The sequence below is a fragment of the Vanellus vanellus genome, assembly GCF_965231255.1.
Source record: "Vanellus vanellus genome assembly, chromosome: 2".
In the NCBI taxonomy this organism is placed as follows: domain Eukaryota; kingdom Metazoa; phylum Chordata; class Aves; order Charadriiformes; family Charadriidae; genus Vanellus; species Vanellus vanellus.
In genome coordinates, this window is record NC_138906.1 from 157,742,246 (window position 1) to 157,758,030 (window position 15,785).

At 38.3% G+C, this 15,785-nt stretch overlaps 1 protein-coding gene across 1 annotated transcript in view; it reads right to left on the reverse strand.

Annotated features, from left to right (window-relative positions):
- Positions 1-339: 339 nt before the first annotated feature.
- TMEM65 (transmembrane protein 65) overlaps positions 340-15,785 on the reverse strand; it is a 34,797-nt gene continuing 19,351 nt past the window's right edge. Inside the window, exons 3-8 of the mRNA XM_082480144.1 lie at positions 10,731-10,775; positions 8,797-8,864; positions 7,432-7,486; positions 6,196-6,238; positions 5,055-5,160; positions 340-3,544 (exon numbers count right to left, since the gene is read on the reverse strand). Coding sequence (XP_082336270.1) covers positions 3,449-3,544; positions 5,055-5,160; positions 6,196-6,238; positions 7,432-7,486; positions 8,797-8,864; positions 10,731-10,775 — 413 coding nt within the window. The 3' untranslated portion in view covers positions 340-3,448. The remainder of the gene's footprint in view (positions 3,545-5,054; positions 5,161-6,195; positions 6,239-7,431; positions 7,487-8,796; positions 8,865-10,730; positions 10,776-15,785) is intronic.

The following is a 15,785-nucleotide window of genomic DNA, read 5'->3' on the forward strand; positions in this document are numbered from 1 at the left end:
TCCAGAAGTTCAAGTGGAAGCGGACTTCTGACTAATATTAATCACAAACACCACCAATTTACCATGCAAACATTTTAATTGTTTAAATTGCTCTCTTCCAAGCATGAAGAGACAGAAGTACCACTCCACAGTGGTGCCTCCTATGACAGTGACAAAGGACCACCTGCTTGTAACTTAAGTAATAAATTCCTGTTTTGTATAACTGAGGCTGAATACCCACAGGATATTATTAACATTTCCCCTCCAGCATCTGGTCTAATAAAGAAACACAGAACAGCTTTGCTGTAGTACAAAAGTTTACAGAAAGTTCAACAATTTAATTAAAGACAATACAAAATATGTTGTCTGAATTTAAATAATTTATGTAAAAGTACATGAATGAGAAAATATTGGCGAGAAGATTTGGGTAACCATATTATCAGATGCATATTCTTTGTCCCTAGAGATAACATACAGTCAAAAATACATTTGTTACAGTAAAAGACAGCATTTTAAAATAAACACAATTTCAGGTCTACCAGCCCTTTAATGCGAAAAATTCCTGTTAACACAGGACAACCTGATAGAATAAAAAAGTGGAGCAATACTGAAGTCTCTGAATAATCCTGTACTGTTTGTTTTTCCTTTTATCAAGGAGGGAGAAGACAAGAGAAAACAGAGGACTGTTTTGTTAATGCTCCATCTTCTCGGTTAAGTGTTTTAACAAGTGGTGTGATCAGATCATCAGGGATTACTTTCATTTATATATCACAGAAAAACCCACCTCCTTGCGAGGAGACAGGGTACAGATCAGGCACAGATCTTCCCTTCCCCACAAAGCAGTACCACATCCACACCAGAGTGGATCCTGCAGGCAAAGCAAGCTACCCCTCCTGTGCTCAGGGTGGCAGCTTGGCCCCAACAAGCACTTTCTCTCAGCCTCCAGCAGAGCCACTACTCCTTTCAAATCACGAGTCATTTCTTCATGTTTGTCAAATATTGAAACCTCAGAAGTCACCTTTTCACTTACAGCATCAGACAACAGCCTGAAACACTCAAAATTTCTTACCATGTGTCACTTGCCCTCCACATTTTTGTGGTCAGTTAAATAGTTTAACAAGACGACACATGATTAATTTCTTTAAAGATATTTTAGTTCATTGATTCTCAATAAAAGCATTGGTTGCAGTACAATAGTTTGACATACAACAACAAAATGTACTCAGTTTACATGCACAAGCTATTTAACAATAGTACATGGTCTTTCCTATTGCCATTATAAAATGAACACTACTATGACAGCTGACACAGCCTTCCGATTGTTTGCACGAGCTCTAAAAAAAGTGATGAAAATAGTGTTCCACTGCTGGAAGATTCCAATGAAGATGCCAGTATCATAATGGGAAACAGTGTTGGAATTACTGTAAAAACAGCTACAAAAAAAGCTACGCAAAATTGTTTTGATGTGTACTTCAGTTTAAAAAAAGAACACGTGGGAAATACTTAACAGCTTTGTATAGAAACATACCAGAAACAAAAGTACATGCAGAGGAAGAAAAGTCAGAGTTTAAGGCAAGAAAAATGTGTGGATGACTAAAAGATACCCATCACTGAAGTACTGTAAACCAGCAGCAATCTGTTGGGGAAAGCGCATAATTTTCTGAGTAGGATTGGGTTTTGTGTGGAGTTTTCAGGGTTTTTTTTGTAGTTGGAGGGGTTTTTGTTGGAGGTTTTTTAAATAAAGCCTCCAACTTTGAAAATGCAAGCCAAAACTCCTTTGCATTTGTGTTCTATGCCTGACTGACATTTCTTTCAGTTTTACAGTTTGGTCCAGATTCTCATGGTTTAATGTACAAAGTGTGCTTTTCAAAAAACAGATACAACACTGTTCCCTTCATTAAAGGTTGATGTCAAAGTTTCAGTACTGCTGTTAAAGGGCTTCTAGAAACAAGAGCACATAAGTCAGATTTATGACCAAGAGATAAGCAATGAACTCTGTAGAACATACACGTGTTACAATAAGACTTTTCCTATAGCAAATAAAAGTCATCAGGGGACGACTTTTTTTTTTTTAAACATTTCTGTCTAGGTTTCAGAAGTGCTAACAATTCCAGCAATAAAACTTTCAAAGTGCCCTGGCTGTGCCTCTCTTTTTAGTGTATTTTCCAAATGGTATTCAAACAGGTAAGAAACCCTCTCCTCTAATCAACAGTTATCAGTTTAGCATTATGCTATTGGCAAGTCAGATCCTGAATATTATGAATAGTCAATAGTTGTAATCAATTTATTCATGATTGTGTAAAAAAAAAAAAAGCACATTTGCATGTGACTGCACTGTCAGATCTGTAATACACCAAATAAGACTGCAAAAATAAAAGGCAAAAAAGGAAAAAGGCCTCACATCTCCTTTTTTGTTGTTTGGGTGTTTTGTTTTTTTTTTTACTAATTGTCTCACAGCGAAAAAAAAAAAAGTAGCAAAGGCTCAGTCTTAAATACAACATTATAATCTGCAAATCAGGTCCTCTAATCCAGACTGGTGGTACACTTTGTTTCAACTGAACCACCCATTCTAAACTTGCAACGCCAGCACTCATTCCTACCCTGAAGTGTTGCCTGGCCTCATCCACCCAATCAACTATTCACACCTTAAGTACAACAATAAGAAAAAAGTTATTTGTTGTTGGTCTGAATTCTTTAATACCACACTCAAAACTCAGGAAGACAAATTTAAGGATATCTCAATTCAATTCCCAAAATATTTTTTACAAAGGAGAAAAGAAGGCGTGAATATGGAAGTACAGAAGGTGCTAAAACACTACTAAAAAAATGGACTTGGTGAAGAGCCTACACTGCAAAAACTTATCTTGTCAAAGCATTAAAATGATCATCTCAGAAGACAATTCAGAGACACTTAGTCAGAATTGTGAAAAAATGCAAACTAGACCGTCATAGATCACCGAAATACCTAATCTAAAGGCAGTGAAAATGATGGCTGGTGAGGGGGCAACCAGTCATCTTGCAAAGTGAGGGTCTTCAAATTACTCATGACTGATCTCCTTAACAATCTGCACTGATGGACCTGATGAACAGCAATGAAATTTTTGTCATGCAATTATAACTGTTAAGCAACTAATATGAAACTCAAGAGTGATACTGTCATCCATGGTGGATTATTAAAGTAATAATCCATTCAAGAACAAAGTCAAAGGGGAAAGTGGTAAACATCAGTTGCCATAAGTGAAAACACTTCAAAAATTTACAATTAAATAAAAAGTTAGATGATATCTTATAAAAAGAAGTACTGAACACAACAAAGCCACAATAAATTAGTGTTTCCATAAAACGACATGCTGAAGGTTTTGTTCCCAAGTCTATACATGTTTTACTGTCTGTTAATTCCTAAATATTGACAGCATAATTGAATAATTGAGGTACAGTAGTTTACATTTGTATATGTCTTGTAAAAAGGTTATTTTTTTTCTTCCAGTTTTTCTTCCTCATCGCCAAAGAACAACAAAGGAAACATTCCTAAAATGCAGCCAATGGTCACTCCAATAGCTTTACCCTGGAGAAAGGGGGGAAAAAAGTAAGTTTCTGACTGATCAAGGTGTTGTTATTTGCTGTGTAGTACCAACACAACCTGGAAAACAGACCTTTTGTTCTGGTTTTCAGTTGGGAGCCACATTTTTCTTAGCATGCAGACTAGAAACACAATCCATGACAGAGAGACAAATATGACAAGGTTAGAAACAGCATGAGCTGTGATAAAAGACAATTCTGAATAAGGAGGGGAATGGCCCATGAGGAGCTGCACAGGCGGTAAGGGAGGAGACAGATTCAAAGGATTAGTAGGATGGCCAGGAAGACAGGGAAGGAAAAACAAAACCACACACATTTTAGGTGCAATCATAAATGTATCTGGTAATGCAAATTATCAAAGTAATGAATGATGAATTCCTTGCAAACATAATGGCTTCCAAATGCACAAGGCAAAGACCAAGAAAAAAAAAAAGACTGGAAAACAATTCACAATTGACCTAGATGTAAAAGTCAAGAGGAGAGGAAAGACGACAGGCAACATCCAAACCACATCACCAGCAGTAGGCAGATAATGTTGAGAAGCTTGAGACAGTGGCTAAAAAAGTAAAACTACTAGCATACAGGTAAAGGTGCTCAGAAGTCTTTTCACAGAAAAGTGCTGTGAACGAACTGCAGCGCAATGACAGGCTTTTGCTACACTCAGCTTCCACCAAGAAGCCTCGTATGTTGGACAGACTAAAGGGCAGCCCACTGAGAACATGCCAATTCTTCTCTGCTCAATGCTTTGATCTATCACTGCTAAAAGCAGACTTCCCCCCCCCTTAACTTTTCCTCAGCAGGTGTTATTTCTCTTCCCTTAAATCTGCAGAGATATTTTTCCCCATGAAGGTTCATTCTAGCAAAGCAAAAGAAATACCTATTTCTTTACTCAGTTTCTTATAATCTGTTTCTTTCATCAAAATAAACTAATGCTCTCAATCCTGAAGTAGACTGCTTCAAATGTTTAAACGTTAAGTAAGTAATAATCCTGAAAATGAATCTGCAAGAGGGGTATCCTGTAACTGTAAACCCAGGCAGTGAATATTACTCAAATGCTAAAAGTTTACCCAGGGGAAAACTAATTTCATATCCAAGCTAATTATAGAATATTGGAAATGAATACATACTAGTACAGGTATATGAATAGCAAGTACTTGACAAAGAAAGCATAGGAGTAAACTGCTAATGGGTCATAACTTTCAAATAAACTATCTTATCACAGTAGCCAGAGTTCAACCTGGGTATCTGCACAGCATACATGAACTCATATTGCTAGTCACTTGTGGTTCGTTGCCTACAAAAAATCACCCAAGCCCGAAACAATCCAGTCTCGCGTTGCTGCCTGACATAGGCTCACAACTAAACCTTCCAGGAAATGAGCAAAATGTTGGTGGTCGTTAAGCATTTAATGGCAAAAGTGTCACAAAGGATTTACCACATAATAGTTTAAACAAAAAAAGCTTCAAGCAAACAGTGCCTACCTACAGGATACTCACCAAGTGTGCACTGAGACGCGTTTGCCACATATCAGCTTGTTTGGGAGTCAGATCAGGGATTGAGAGACCCAGTCGCGAAGCTAAAGCTTCTACATAACCTGCAAGACTGGAAGAACAAGAAAACAATAACAAACCATTTTGGATCTGACAGTATCTACTAATGACAATTTTGAAATGTTTGAAGCACTGAACTTAAAATGAATAGCTTTTCCTACAGCATACTGATAAAGCCATTGAGAGGTAAATATGGGAAAGTGTTCAGACTCCTGATGGTCACATTTTGCAAGGTAAATTAACTAATTTTCTTACTGATTTAATACACAGTATTTCCAGAAAAACTTTATTCAGCAAGACACAAGGTATGAATGCTACTGTATTTTTGCAGAGCTTGTAAGTAACCTTTACTGGAGGAAAGGCTACACACACACAAGTTAGTAATAAGCCTTCCTATTTTCAGAAAAAAAAAATTAGAGGGAAAGTGGGAAAAAAAAGAGGCATAGTAGACAGCTTTACTTGCAGCAATTACTGAGAAATTTTCTTTAAAAAAATAAAAAAGTGAGCTGAATCTGTTTATATAAGAAATAGGTAAGCATAGATCTGAAGACATTTCAAACATATAACTGTTTTATCTGAGGAGGGGGAAATGTCTTCAGATCTAGCCATAACAATCTGAAGAGGTATATTCTATCACATATTAGGTATACTCTATCACAGCAGTGTATTATAGCACAAAAAAAATAATAATTTCTATTTTGTATTTCAATGAATACACTTTTTGTAGAAAAGAATTCTAATAGTTCCTTAAAAGCAAGCATTACCTATAGACTACGTTGAATCAGGTCAAATGCTAATCCAAATTTTCTTACTTAAAATATATAATACTGTAATAGCAGAAGAGTTATTCTGTTTCAGAACTACAGCATTGCAGTTTTAACCTTAACAAGCACCACCTAATATTCCAACATTCTCTTAGCAAGGACGGAATACCTTTCTACAGTCATGTAGTTTACTGAAGCAAAATTCAAGAACTAGGAAAAAAATTAAAGCTATTTCAGCAGTTTATATGTTTTAGTTCAGTAGCACCAGTAGTGTTTGCATGAGAGGAGAAAAAAAAATATTATTAATACAAATTCAGACATACCCCAGTCCAGCTAAATCTGAAACAAGGTTTCCCAAAGCAGCAGCTAGAAGGATGGAAAAGGGAGATAAAGGGAGAAGAAGGCAAAGTGTTACTTTAATTACAAACAAAACCAACCGCCTTGCCTCCCCCACCCCACCAATGACCCTCTCTTCTTCTCAGTATATATAGCATAAAAGATTGGAAGTAAGTTTCTTTTATTTTAGAGTTTTTCTTCTGACCTCATTACAGTATGTAATAACAGCAGTGGACTAATAATAATAGAAAATGCAACTGTTTTTCTCATGTAAATGAAGAAAACGTGACAAATACAAAAAGACAACACTGACACCTGGAAATCAATGTAAAAACTTTTCAAGTTTTTTCAGAGTTAAAAACGGCTATGTGCAGTTGCCAATTTCACACAGCTTACACTGGACACCAAGCGAGGCACTGGAAGTAGAAGGAGCTGTTACCCACATAAGTGACTTTGATAAACGTTTCAACATATCCATGAACTGTGTCAGTTTAGGAATAAATATCTATGATTGAATAAAGTTACACGCTTAAAATACAGCAGATCTTGTTGAGATAAGATTGCTTGTGAGTGGCTTGCATTGCAACGGGGCTGCAAATTTCCAAATTATTAACTTGTTCTGTTGTATACATTTTTATTAAGCTATCTGCATGCTTTCGAGCAATGCTCCACCTGCAGTCGGTTGAACCATGAGCAGGTTTTTTTCCTCTGACATTGCAGAGGCACCAAAGCTGTCGAGCAGAGCTTATCAGTTTTGGCCGAGTGCAGGAGCAGGGCTGCTGCTGCGCCTTCCCATGGTATCACACAGAGGCAGAGAAGCCACCAAGAGCACCAGCCAACACAGAAAAAGGACACCACGCTGATATTCACTTAGCACTGCAAGCAAACAGCAACTTACAAATACATATAGGCACATATGTAAATATTACACCACACGGAATTTAGAGCAGTTCCATTACAGAAATGCAAATACACTTTCCTAAGTGACCCAGGAACTGAACTTTTAGATTAAAGCTGACAAAAAGCATTTCAAAAGCGATTTGAACTGAAATTCCATTTCTGCAAATGAAATATGTCCTTGCTTCAACCATAGGTTATTTATTCATTAGGAAAGGCAGCTGCAAGACGAAAGAAGAGCTATTTGCAGCCCTGTGGCCCCCTTTCGGCCTAAAATATAGGAATGTGCCATATTAGTCTATCCATATGACATTTTTATTACTTGCCTGCCATAGTTGAAATTCCTAGGACAACTCCAATTGACAATTCTATTTGGGTTCCCTGAAAAATAAGAGTTTTCTCATTATTTGAGAGATGTGGAGTTAAAACAGATGATATTGATTCAACTGGCAAAAGTATTGCTTACTGCTTCTTTATCTTAAAATTGAAAGCATAAATGGACATTACTTCTACTAGATCTGCACAGCTCCGTATGCCTCCTGGCATATGCATTTCCCCATAGGACAGGAGCCTACTTCTGATATTCTTTTAATATTTTATATTGTTTCATAATGGCCACCTAATGGACAAAACCATAGTCCCTATTGCTGCATACCATTTTCCCCACTGTAATTCTTAGCTGAACATACAGCTTTGAATGCAGACTTCTACAAATACTGAGCAAGCAACTAAACCGCAGTGTCATAGCTCCTTACTTTTTCAGTTGAAGGAACATAAAATCACACTGAACTGCATGACAAAACAGCAGTGTGTGACGCAAGGGTGACAGACAAGGGGCATGAATCAAAACAGACATGTTCCAGTTAGAAGAAAATGTTTTCCACTGTGAGGACAGTCGAGCATTGGAACAGGTTGTCCAGACACGTTATGCTATCTCCAGCCTTAAAGCTTTTCAAGAACCACAGGAAAAAATCATGAACAATTTGGTCTGACCTTAGAGCTGACCCTGCTTTGAGCAGGAGGTTAGACTACAGACCTTGAGAAAGTCCTGAGCAGGAGCAAGACTAGAGACCTAGTGGGTCCTACGATCAGTTTTCACCTGTATTATCCCGCAATTAAAATCACACTGTCAATGACAATCCTACACAAGGAACAGTATCTTTGGCCTTTATCCATCTTCCTGTTCCACCAGCCCATTTCATCTTCCAAATGAACAGGAAAATATCTCGAGTGTTACTCAGAAATGCCAGTCTACATCAGTACAAATCAGCATCTGCACTATCATTGCCTGCATCGCTCAGAACAAAGGAACAAATTAGTAAAAATGTGAAGACCTACTCATCAACACATTATAATCTTATTATCATCAGTCAGTACAAAAAAAAATATGTATTCACTACATGATCATAAGCGTGCCTTGCAGCACAAATTAGGACAGGAAAAAAAAAAAGCAAACCTCTTCTCAATTCAGTAAAATTAGTTACAATATTGGCCTTCAGAAGAAACAACACTCCTTTGATTCTGCAAAGGCTCAATAGAGCATGGGCACTTTCTTTAAAGATGAAAAATTAAAATATAAATTAGCGAATTACAGAGGGAATGGAGTCTTCCTGAAGCTCTCGTTTACTCATTTACTACTTGAACAATATGAATCATGCTGACTTGATCAAGGAATTAAATAATGAACTTACCGCAGCAATCATAATTGCGTTATCCAAAAATCCAAACCCTACAAAAGGTAATGCATTGTGGAAGAACACTAAAAGAAATAAGTAACAAAGAGAAAATAAATATTTATAAGAGAGTTCACTAGTTCACACTAACATCTGAAATGTCAGTCTATTACTGCCTTTAAGAGAAACAAAGACAACATACACAAAATCCCTTTCCTGCTACTTCTGTTGTAGGAATTGTATTGTATTGAAACTGTCAGGTTCAGTGAAAATCTCTGCTATACATCAGTGTCACTAATGGCTTGGGAAGAACCAGTTAAACCAACTTATTCTTTGCAAATACTTGCACAATTTTGGATGGAAGTCACTTATGCCTACTAGTCTGTAGGAGAAATATTTAAAACTACACAAACTTTGATACTACTTACAGTCCTTCCAACCGATGTTGCAGTATCACTGAAGATTGCCAATCTGTCTCACCAGATTCCCTGCATTCTTCTCTTGCTTGAAATAAACCCCTTTCTCTGCAAGTCCCTCTCTATTCCTGTGCAAGAGTTCCATTCTTCTTCACACATTCCTAAAAATTCATATTTTAAGAGTATTGCCTGGAGCTAGGCAATTCTTGTCAAATCTCCTTCAGCTAAATCTGCAAACGCTAAGGTGGCTTTCACTAGTGTGTCATCCAGCATTAATTATCTCACTATTCAACCCAAACTTCTGTATCTTGATTTTATTTGGGCACTATGATGAGGACAAGTTAGATTTGAAGCTGAGAGAGCACTGCCTCCAGCTAAGTTTCAAGGTGCAATCATCATAAAAATAGAACGTAGAAAGTTAGATCTTTGCACTTTTTTAAACATTTAAAATGCATTAGCTATTTAGTTTTTTTCCCCGCTTCAGATGGGAACAATAATTCCTACATTTTATAAACTTACAGAGATGCAGACATATGAAGAGGGAAGAAAGAAGAGTGCATGAACCTCACAGACATGTGAAAGGAAACTGGTTTGAGTCCCTTTTGGATTTACTTCTCGCAGACAGCATGAATCCATGACCATATAGAAAACAAAGCCACACAAGAGATCTTTCATGCTCAGTTACTAGAACACATTTGGACTTCTGTAACTACTTTGTAAGAACACACATACCGTCTTAAATGCACAGGTAAAAGATTAAAGCACAGAAAGTATGAAATACTCCAAATGATTATTCTTTTTCTTTTAAACCACCACAGGACCAAACCCTTAAAAACATAACTAGCAAAAAAGCACACAGATATGCCCAGTATTTTCAAAATGTGTGTACCAAACTCTGGAGCTACAAAGGGAGCTTAAATTCTTACCGAAATTGACAGAATTTTGCAATCCATGGAGTAAACAGAACCCCAGGGACCAAGCAAAGAGAGAGAGAAAAAAAAAAAAAAGTGTAGATACCTAGACCAGGAAAACGTTCAATACATTTACTCACCAAAAGAGTATAAAAATCATGAAAACACACTGATTTGGAAACTAAATCAGAATTTGAATGACCACGGTATTATAAAGAATAGCAAACCTACTTCCAATTTCTCTGCAATTTTATCCCATTTCTCGGTCCATTTAAAAATATATGTGACAAGAAGCAAGTCAATACTTTTAAGCTTAAACACAAACACCCCCACAAGGTAGTGCAGCATCAACACCGCTTGGCTTAGAAAAACAATGTTTGCTGCTGGCTTTGAGCAGCGTGCTCTCATTTGGGCTTTCTGTCCTACTTTCACTAAATGGTGCACATTCTCTAGCTGAGGTGTTATGAAATAAAGAAGGCAGGGTGATTTTGGTGCTTGCTTTGGTTTTCTGTTACTCCATACGACAGGGATGAGGACAGACCAGCACTTGCAGGAGAAAGATGAAGCAATTCAAAGACAGACTGCACAAGTACTGAACCACATTCAACAAACATTCTTCTTTTACCATGTCTCAGTTGTCCTGGAGATGGTGGTGCAACCTCCAACTTTTCTAGAGAAGTCAAAATGAAATGAGCAGTTAGCTACTTCATCACAAATTCAGTTTATTATATTATAAAGTATTTACCAATTTACTAGCAGGCAAAAAAGCAGTTATGTTATGTAACAAATTTAAAATGTGAAGAAAAATGTTTCACATATACATTTCTATTATTTTTACAAAAGATAACTTGATATTAAAAGCCAAAAAGTCTTAAAAAGATATTACAAGACTAAACTAGTATAAGTGATTATGCAAAGTAACAGCATATATTAGAAGCAGCCCAATACGTATTTTTATTACTGAAAATTAGAAAAACACACTAAAATTAGAAAAATCAGGACATTCAAAGGGAAATGTATTTCATTATTTGTTTTAGAGGTCCTCTAAGCATGCAGCAGACAACCTTCTTTCCTCCAGAGACACTCTGAAAAAAAAAACCCTACCATTTCTGTTCTGACAGAAGGCATCTTTTAATAGCTAGTATGAGAATAAAAGAAAAATGCTATGATGACATTAGAGACCGCTGATTTCAGTAACACCAGATCACATTTGGTCACTTGGTGCATGTTTCAGTTATCCTGGCATCAAATCATTAAGAGTTGGAAGGACAAGAACATCACTCCTGAACCTGACAGAGTACTCTACAGGAAGCTAAGGCTGTATATTAAAGTTGATACACAGAATGAAGCAGCAACAGCTACCCATGTCACAGGGGCAAGGGAAAGAAAACAAGCTACTTTTTTAGGTTTGGGGGGCAGTGTGGGGGGTGGGGGTTTTTTGTGTTGTTTGTTTTTTTTTTAATGTGGATTTTGAGCACAAGACCCCCTTTTAAAGGAGAAAAAAAAGTTGCCACAACATCTTCCAGTATTATGAAACCTGAGCTTTTGACAAGTTGTTTCCATGCTTTGGTTTAGGTAACCTCTATAGGCAAAGGTAAAAAATGGTAAAGCACGATAGCAGCCGAAAGTATTCAACTTTTACTCGGGGCAGCCAATTACATGAAAAGACAACACTACAAACACAGGCTGTGAATCATTTCAGCATATGTCTGAATCATCCAGACTAGAGTGAATACCCCTGCAACCAAGTCACTTCTAAAATATTCAATTAAATTAATTTAAAAAAAAAAAAAAAAGGTTAGACCATAATGCCAGTATTCAGCCAACCAGGACACTGACTTCCAAAATGACTTCCAAAATAATTTCATTAATTTAAGGTCTTAAACTATAACAACTTTCAAGCTTTAGCAGTTATTGAAGAGCTGCTTCTTCCCTCTATGCAACAGATAAACTACCCAAGCTCTACAAACACTAGTTGTACTCATCACGCAAGTGGGAGAAGTAAAGCCAAAATACTACAGAAACACATAAAGATTTTTTTATCCCCTCTAGAAAACGCCAAGGAATTCACAGATTTATACTTCAGGGTGGAGGAGGAACAAAAGAACATCCCACAGTAAACAGAGGGGAGCCCCTGCAAGAGGCAATTTTCCACAGCCAAAGGTGTCACTGGTGCCGAACAGACAAAAAAAATCAGACCAAAATTTTCAGCTTGTGTTCAGGAAGGACAGGACTGAGGGTGGAACTCTTTTTTCCCCCAACACAAACTTCTCCTGCATTTGCCTGCATGTGGTCTCCCTCCATCCTCACAGGTTAAGCAAAGATTTTACAGAAGCATGGAAAGAGTGAGCTATCTATATTCACCAGCACTGCCCTTTCAGCAGCGTTCCTCAGAGACAGCAAATTCGTACAACAATGGGGAAAATCAGAACCACTTTGGCTCAATAAAATTAACTGAGGCCACTCTTTCCAAAAGCTCTAGATACCCTGAAGGCAGCCAGCCAACCTAAGCCAGCACCATCACATTCCTGATGAAGCTTTCCTAACCTCCTCTTACTCCATCCTGCTGTCTGCCAGGAAGAGAATGAAAACCCAAAATTCAAAGACAAGCACAGGAGGTCACTGAGAGAGTGCTGCCCTCCATGGCTTTCTGCTCCAATGGGAAGCTATCACACTGACCAGCTGGTTCTTTGGCTTCATGTGACACTGCCACTGAAACCATCCCTGCTGAAGTATCATCTATTCTTTAAGTCTAGTTCTCCATATACAAGGATTTCATGATAAAAAGCTGTAACAGCAAACATAAGCTTCCAGGAAACTCTGTTCACCTCTGAGGAAGACACCTTTTCATAGTTTGCCCTGACTATAATATCCAGTGAGTTTAGATAATTCTGAAGTGAAGCATTTTGGGTACCAATACATAAGACTATCTGGTTTGTCACACAATACTACAAAGCTCTAGAACATGAGTTTTGTGGAATTAACTACAACTGATGTTTGAGTTTGATAGCACATGGCAGTCTACATAATTACACTCTATTCAGTGTAGCTAGAAAGCTATTAAAAAGCTAAAAACCAGTGCATAATTGATTTTAGAAACTTATTACCAAAAGGAGGAATTGAGGACAAGCTTTTGGTTGGAGAAAAAAAAAAACCAGCCCTTTACATCTACAAATAATGGGAGTTTCGAGTTATATTAACTGAAAAGGACATAAACTGCCTCCTTTAGAGCATAAATCAAGGACTATCTTGGGATGGTTTTAAAAGGAGGGAAGCTGGGGGACACTGCTTTGCAGGCAGAGGAGACAGGAAACAAGGGATCAAATGTAAGTGAAAAATGCTTCATCATTGACAACGTGCTTTGGTACTGTGGGATTCCTGCTAAATAGTCATTTTATGAAGCAGGGCACCTCAGGTGGTTCAACAACACTAGGGTAGTCAAATGCTAAAAGAGAGGTTCCTAAGGACAGCACGGTGGCACTGTGCTCTGGAGACAGACTGCTCTTGTCCGGCTATAGGGAACTCTTGTGTAGGTACCAGTGCCTTCCTGCTACATCCATAAGAACTTTCTTTTATAAAAGAGTCTTGCTAAACTGATCTGGAAGTGTGCCTGACACACAGATTCCTTCATCATTGAGATAAAAATTAACCTGGGGGACAAAAGAATCTGGGATCACATGTATTAATGAGAGAGGGATTGAAGTCTGACACAAGTTGTTCATAACTAGTGCAGGTCAACCCTGCTTGCACTCCGGAGAGAGAAGCTCCAACCCTGACGCCCTCTCTGCCTGAGCCGGGACACACGTCTCTAGCCTGGAGAGGGCATCTAGTCCCACCCTACTAAAAGCAGGGCCAAATCAGACTAGGTTGCTCAGGCCCTCGTCACACAGTACCTTCAGGACCAGGCTAAAGGAAAAAGCTGTCCCCCGTGGAGCACCAAAGCAAGCCTTTAGGCACAAAGCAGCATTCACTGAGGGCTGAAGTATGCTCCGCCACTGCGAGGTACAGAGCACTGCCTGCTACAGGGAAGAGGGCTGGACCAGCTCAGCTCTACTCGCAGAGGCCAGGGCTGAGTTTAAAGCTGGGACATTGGGAGAAAAACCAAACAAGAAAAAGAATTAAAGCAGAAAGAATTAAATAACCACTGTGGCATGAAAGCAAATAACTTTTTTAGAGAATCGCTTCCAATACCACCTCTTTAAAGCATAACATACTTTAAAACTCTGCAAGATAGGAAGGCACCAGGGGAACACATCTCTTGGAGAGACAAAATAATTCTTTAAAGCAATTTTTTAAAACTCTAGATGGCAAAATATATTTCAGAACGGGGTATTTATTCACAGGAAGCTGTTCTGATTATTTATATTTTCAAGGCTCAACAAAAACCAAGAAAATAATCTTCAGAGAGTACAGCAAAAGAAACACGCCCTTAGCTTGTTTGACCGGAGGGAAAACAAAAATCCAAATTGGAAAACCCCCATTCAGGAATTTAATTCAGTCAGAATCCAGCAGTTCAGAGTTTAAATGTCCAGGGCAAAAAACTAAAGTACTGCAGTATTGCATTTCATGACAGCCATTCACCAGCTTGTCCTGTCCCATAGTGCTGAATAAGACACCAGAATTCATCTAATCATGGAAGGAATAAAATGAAATGGCAGACTAAGGAATAGTCTGCCTCGACCTACTGTGGCCAGTAGGTCGAGGGAGGTCATTTTCCCCCTCTACTCTGCACTGGTGAGGCCACAACTGGAATACTGTGTCCAGTTTTGGGCTCCCCAGTTCAAGAGGGACAGGGAACTGCTGGAGCAAGTCCAGCAAAGAGCAACTAAGATGATTAAGGGCTTGGAGCATCTGCCTTATGAGGAAAGGCTGAGAGAGCTGGGACTCTTTAGCCTGGAGCAGAGAAGGCTGAGGGGAGACCTTATTATGGCGTACAAGTATCTAAAGGGTGGGTTGAAGGAGGATGGAGCCAGGCTCTTTTCAATGGTTCCCAGTGACAGGACGAGGGGTAATGGGCACAAGTTAGAACACAGGAAGTTCCGTTCAAATACACGGAAAAACTTCTTTACGGTGAGGGTGACAGAGCACTGGCACAGGCTGCCCAGGGAGGTTGTGGAGTGCCCTTCTCTGGAGATTTTCAAGACCCGCCTGGATGCAGTCCTGAGTAATGTGCTCTGGGCAATCCTGCTTTAGCAGGGGAGTTGGACTAGATGATCTCTAGAGGTCCCTTTCAACTCTGAAAATTCCATGATTCTGTGAATACTGCTATTTTCTAACTGACATTCATTACCATAACTGAAGTTATAAACCAAGGCTCAAGTGCAATACAGGTCACAAGCCCTGAACTAGCAAAGTCTGGGTAGCAGAAAAAAAAATAAAATTAACTGCCTCTTAAATCTGTTCTTGATCTTTTTTGAATTTACAGTATCACCTTTTTGCTATCTAAACATTTACTTTTTTTTTAAATAGATAGAACCCATGAGGGAATATAAAACTGTCGACATAAATAATACCATTATACACAACTTGGCCCAAATCCAGCAAGTTAAAATTATCTCTGCCAATTGTAGCCAATTTAAACCAAGACAAAACCAATTTAGTTTTAAGATTATTATTCTTTGCTGATCAAAAAAACACAACTGACTGACAGGTAATGGAGGTGCATTTATTCAGATGGTTA